Raw genomic sequence first — 6,000 nt, 5'->3', positions numbered from 1 at the left:
GTTGGAGATTAAATGGAAATAAGCACTTAGAGTTGGCTGGCATTTTGCTGCTATCTGCTGGCATTCAGGCTGAACTGCTGTTATTCCAAATTGAAATAATTCAGTGCATGTGCGGGTATGTTCACACTGCAAAAGGACAAAAAAAAATGAAACTCAGTGAAGGAAACTGTTTCCAGGGCCTACTCCGTGGATCGGCTTCCTCCGAGGCGTGGACGTCTATCAGCAGAGAATGTACCTTCACCTATCAGCAGAGAATGTCCCTTAGTCTGTAACACAGTCAAATATATTCTCAAGTAATATTCAAGCATGCCATTCAGCGTGTTAGTACGAGCTCGGGAGCAGCTTGGGAGAACAAGAAAACAGAGACTGCTTTAGATTGTCTTCCCAAAGTGACTCAACTTTATTCACAAGTACAACAGTTTATATAGAGGGTAAAATTCATGAGACAGCAGATTTATCAGTTTAAACCAGTACAGACCAAGATAAGGGAGCGTCTTCCTGCCCTTGGGTGAAGAAGCATCCTTTGTGTAGTTTATTAGTTCAGCTACAATTGTGATTATCTCAGCGACATATTTTCAAGGCACAAAACGAAGAGTTCTTTCATTAGTGAAATCTGAAACAAACCATTTGGCCTTCAACAGGCGTCTAAAAGATTAAGAAACTAATGTAGCTGAGGGAGTGATCTCTGTGGTATTTCAACCTTGTTGAATGACAGAGTTTTCCTGTATAATGTCACTATAAAACAATATCCAGTAAATGCTCCCATGGTACTAAAATACCTAACACTCAGGAGAACATATTAGGAGACATGTTAAATGGAAATAGACACAGTTGAATAATTACGTAAAACATAATAATAAAAGCCTATGGATTGCTTATTTATTAGGTATTCTAAAGAGCTTTATTTTATTTGTTTTCCCTTGTTGTATTGATTGATTGTGAAACCTAGCCCCACCCTTCATGTCATTTACTGAGGTCAAATGGCCCAGGATATGCGTGGGGGTTAAGGCGTCTGGGAAGGGATCTCATTACACCAACTCTACCAAATGTTGCAACAGGAAATAAGGGTTAATCAGACCAAGAAATGTTTTCTCAATGTTTTATTACGCAAATGTCCTTAGCTCAGAGGAGTGACACCCAGTGTAGTCTTCAGCTGCTGCTGACAACAACAAAAAACCTATAATAATAATAATAATAATAATAATAGTGGAATTGTAAAGTGCTTTGGTGGCCTAGAAAAGCGCTATATAAATGCAATCCATTATTATAAGCTCAAAGTGCGGGCGAAACAGCCACATGCTCATTTGGGCCAATGGAAGTAAATTTTTCTCACCACTTATTTAAATGAACATTTTAATGAGCTTGTCTCCTGTATTTTTACTTCTGTGCTGTCCTTTTTTTCAGTGTTTTCATGGAAACATCAACGTGGTAAAAAGAAAAAAGAAAAACAAAACAACCAAAAACTTGAATATAAAATGGACAGGTGGGTTGTTTTTTCTATACTAATTAGATATTTATAATGACAAAGGAAAAAAAAAAAGATTTTAACACAATGTTTAATGTTTTATAGCTTTTATTTAAAGAACCTTCATATTCATCAGCTGCCAATTCATGTCATATCTTGAAGCAGGATAAAAAGGGCACTTGTAATATTTTTAGTAAAGTTACAGCAAAACTGTTAAAAACTTCTTTTGACAGTACTCTTGAACAAAATAAGAAATATATCCCAGTCACAGTGCATTGAATAAAAGGAACAGTACTTTGAAGAACTTCAGTGCAGATTTCACCCGATTCGCTTTCCTTCTCGCTCGACCCACTCTGAGTAGCCTCCTTTAAAATGTCTCGCCCTGAGGGGGGAAAAACAAAAACAAAAGCACAGATAGAGGAGCTTAATCTCTTAACACTGTTGTTTGCTTTATATTCAAAGGTCGCCCACAGTTCAGCAAGTCAAAGTATCACCTGAGGACACTTCTCCAGCTGCAGCAGGAATGCACTATTTATATCTCATGGATTGACTTCTTGGGAGACATCTAAATGTAGCAGAAGTGCTGTAAAAATAACTAATTATCTCAATTGATTGATGATTAATGTCTGAGTTTTTGTTTTTATATGCACATACATTTTTTTCCTTATAGGCCAAATGAGACTTCATGTAGATTTGTCAGTAGAAAAATATCTGTATGGAAATCGCACATTCACAAAACTAAGTAAATAATTTTCTTTCAACCCGTCTATCAGAGCCAGTGAGACTGCATGCAGTATAAAACCTGCCATCCAGTCTAATCTCCTCACAGTGTATCTGATCTTCACTCGGCATAACCTGATCTGCAGGACGCTCGTCTGTGACCTAACTGCCCATTTTGTTGCTGATCCCTGTCCAATTTGCCAACTTAACTTGTAAATGGCCACATTTCTCCACCATCGCTCTGTACCATTAGCCTATACCCTTAGAACTGGTTCTGGAGAAAGAGAAAACACTCCACAGCATAATCTACAGAGCTAGCAACACAGGTTTTTGGCAATGCCCCAATGTTTTCAGACTTTGTAAATCTCTCAGTGACGCCATACAGTATTAGACATCACCTCTCCATAAATTTACCCTGGAAACACGCACATCGCATTCCCACAGTCAATTTCCACTAGTAGTGTGCTTAATCTCCAGGTTTGTTTTGCATAGAAACAAGCACATGTATTACTACTTACTTGCTAAATCCCAGCTGATGAGCGATGCTCAGTGCTCTGGTGCTCCTGATGCCACTTCTGCAGTGAAGCACAATGTTGTCGTCAGCTTTCGTGGGAGCCTTCACTTCAAACCTTTGCTCAAAGAGCTCAGGGGACAGTTGCAGAGACTCCTCCAGGTTGTCCACTGACATGCATACCAACAAAGAACACACATGTTAACTACAAATGCAGGAAAACAGACAAGTCCCTACAAGTTTCAGAACCCTGCTTACGTGGGACGTTGATGGCCTGGGGAATTTGTCCAGCCTGGTACTCATCAGGATTTCTCACATCAAAGAGCTGAATGTTATGGCTTGCCAGCATGGTCTTCAGCTCTGAGTAGGTCACCACTGAACCTGAAAAGCAACAAAGAAAGGAAACAGGAAGAAAGAGTTTTAATTTATTGTTGCTTATAGTGCTTATATTCGTTGAAAATTATGTGAAACCACCATTTCCTGATTTAATTAGAGTACGTGTTATCTGAACCCCTGCTGATGGTAAACACTGTGGGGGTGAAATCAAAGTGCCACAGCTAAGCTACAGTATTATCCTCTCTTTGAAATATTGAGAGAAACTGCTTGTGTACACCTGCAGTCCATTCAGCTGTGAAAATGCTGAGTATAGGTAGCCATAAACACAGACTGTGACACACACAGTCAGGGCAATTGACGATTTAAAACAGCATTCCAGCAGTTTAACACAAAATACTATGAGATCAAACTATTAATATTAGTTACTAAGAAATATATCTGTAGACTCAAAGTGACATGCTGGACTAGTATTATAAGATTATTATTTTATTCCTGTAAGAGGATTTCGACAGGACACAACGACGGTTTTACCGTTGTCTGATGCTTCTTCGCATTTCGGACTCGATGTTGAAAAAGTCCGACATGTCGACCCAAAGGTCGAGTAACACCTCCGGTGCGCCTCCGTAACACCTTGGCAGAAACTCCGGGACAGCACGAAGGACAGCATTATGCACACTACTGGACCGCACGAACTGACACGACCTAAATACATACTGCTACTTTATTGTTATCACCAAATGACTACATTCACTCAGCCTGTTTAATGCTTCTTCTCCTTCTTTTTGGGAGGGGGTGCTCCTTAAATAATGGTGCGTTTGGCGCCGATCTCAGGATGTAGCAGTTATAGCACCAACCGCTGGTAAAAGGGCTTTCATTCTCTGCCGATAGAGGGCAGTGAAATCAAGCAGGTTTGTTGCCATTTTCTGTAGTCCCTTTACTTTAAAGGTTTATACATTTCTACAGTAATCTGGAGACACACATATCATTGCGACAATAAACTAACTGACTGTTCGAACATACCTGCCATGTCTACTTTAAACACTTGACAAGTTTAAACACTTCTTTCATCTTTACGCTGTTTTTTTTTCCTTCTCGGCCTGCTGTCATTGGACGCCCTGCTTCCGTCTCAGAGCTGCGCTTGCGCATATAGAAGCATATGGACGTCCTGTGTTGAAGCACACAAATCTGTGGTAAAAACGAATGAATAAGAAGAAAGAAGAAGAAGAAATATCCACATAATAATATGTTATACACAATCAGTCATTGATAACTTCAGTGTAATAATTGTCAGTTTTCTTTTTGCTAACTAGCTCCATACAACTTTACAAACAGTTAAACTTAGTTAAAAACATTGATGCCTGTCCTCTGGTAAAGGAAAGAAATGCGTAAGATTTGGACAACAGCTAAGAAAGGGTTAAAAAAAATGTTTTCAGGTGATATTCTACCCTGAATAAAAAGATTTTTTTTATTATTATAGCACCACGTCTCTTATAGAGTGACTTTTCTATCTTTTCAAAGGAATAGTTAAAACATCTGCTGGACGGTGCTCAGGATGTTTTATGAGTCTGTGGTGTCCAGTCGAATCCTCTATGTTATTGGTGTGCTGCAGCAGCAGACTGAGGGTAGTGCATAACAGCACTGCTCAATAATCCGATTCATGTGGCCAGCAACGTCGTTGATGTGGAGCTTGACTTTCTGACGGATGTTTCAGAAAGGAGGATGCTGTCCAGGTTACAGTCAATACTAGAGAAATCCTTCACACAGGATGCAGGAGCATGTTCAGCAAAAGACTCATTAAGCCACGATGCATCACTGAAGGCTACAGTAAAGCATTCCTACCCGTGGCCGTCAAACTTCATTACTCTTCTTCATGATGCCTGGACTGTATTCACCTGTAATATCTTATCTATAGTGCACATTATTTTTTTAAGTGATGATGATGAGAGTTGAGATAGCCTTTATTTGTCAGTTGCAGGTCTTTTGCCCACAACCGAGATGACAGACGTTGCCGACCGTACATACAATACAAACATCACATTGGGGAGACAGGTCAGGCCAGGTAGCGAGGAAAAAAACACATCGAAATGTGCAACACAAAAGGATAATACAGGAATGCACAAGTATCAACACACCATAACACAATAAACACAGACAAGCAACATGGGAAAGTGTTCCAGTGTGGACATCTGATCTGGGACCGCTGCAATCTTCGGCTGCGCCTCCAGCTGACCCGATGTCCACATCATGGGGGAGGTAAGCGTTGGAGTTGGCGTTGGATAGGGAGGGTGAGTTTGCAATACTTAATTTTAATTCAACGTCACACTTTGAGAGTCTTAGTCTGACTTATTTTTTTTATGCAGAAACTTTACATTTAGTAACTTTCATGATTATATTTTATATGAGTGTCTGTTAAAAAAACTAACAATAACAGTTTAGAATGGAACTAATAAGTCAAAGTCAAAGTCAACTTTATTTGTCGATTCTGCCACATGTACAGGACATACAGAGAATAGAAATTGCGTTACTCTCAATCCCTAGATAAATAGCAAATGAACATTTAAATATATTTAAATATAAAAGTGATTAAAAATGCAAGTAAAATAATTAAAAAGTAAAAATTTTAATAAATACAATTTTACATATAACAAAAAAGCTATACAATATACAATATAATGGGTAAGTGACATTGAGTGTAAACCAGGCAGAGTAGTGCAAATAGGCAAATAGTGCAAATGGAGATTTAGTAATGTACGGTAAGAGAAAGTGTAACAACAAAGTCTTATGAGGTAATGGCAGTCCAATGCTCCACAAAGTGACTGGTAACTGGTGCAGGCCAGTGAGTGAGTCAGAGAGTGTGTGTGTTTGTGTGTGTGTGACAGAGTTCAGTGAGACCGTGGAGGAGAGAGGGGAGAGGGGGCAGAATCGGGAGGGAGTTAAGCTTCCTGACAGCCTGATGGATGAAGCTGTC

At 39.4% G+C, this 6,000-nt stretch overlaps 1 protein-coding gene across 2 annotated transcripts; it reads right to left on the bottom strand.

Moving 5' to 3' along the window:
* Positions 1-331: 331 nt before the first annotated feature.
* Positions 332-4,144, bottom strand: LOC146701936 (thiosulfate:glutathione sulfurtransferase). 2 transcript variants are annotated; one of them, XM_085468366.1, is made up of 4 exons: positions 4,053-4,144; positions 2,955-3,077; positions 2,704-2,866; positions 332-1,847 (listed from the first exon to the last, which is right to left on the bottom strand). In XM_085468366.1, exons 1-4 carry the CDS (start codon positions 4,057-4,059, stop codon positions 1,784-1,786), a joined length of 357 nt encoding a protein of 118 aa, XP_085324492.1. In that variant the 5' UTR covers positions 4,060-4,144; the 3' UTR covers positions 332-1,783. The 2 variants fall into 2 exon arrangements, with proteins under 2 accessions (XP_085324492.1, XP_085324491.1); XM_085468365.1 differs by lacking the exon at positions 4,053-4,144 and adding an exon at positions 3,564-4,041.
* Between the last annotated feature and the right edge of the window lie 1,856 nt (positions 4,145-6,000).

This window comes from Copadichromis virginalis, linkage group LG9 (assembly GCF_057382275.1).
Source record: "Copadichromis virginalis isolate Kocher_CV1m ecotype Utaka linkage group LG9, C_Virginalis_male_GT1.1, whole genome shotgun sequence".
In the NCBI taxonomy this organism is placed as follows: domain Eukaryota; kingdom Metazoa; phylum Chordata; class Actinopteri; order Cichliformes; family Cichlidae; genus Copadichromis; species Copadichromis virginalis.
Note: the sequence above shows the minus strand (reverse complement) of the source record. Positions and strands in the feature narration are given on the sequence as shown.

What these genes read in the sequence shown, in the direction of transcription:
- LOC146701936 (XM_085468365.1), bottom strand. Translation starts at nt 3,744, where the DNA reads ATGTATTTAGGTCGTGTCAGTTCGTGCGGTCCAGTAGTGTGCATAATG. An exon ending in CGAAGAAGCATCAGACAACG is followed by an intron (nt 3,078 to 3,563) that starts GTAAAACCGTCG and finishes GTTGCTTTTCAG; the next exon opens with GTTCAGTGGTGACCTACTCA. An exon ending in CCAGGCCATCAACGTCCCAC is followed by an intron (nt 2,867 to 2,954) that starts GTAAGCAGGGTT and finishes TATGCATGTCAG; the next exon opens with TGGACAACCTGGAGGAGTCT.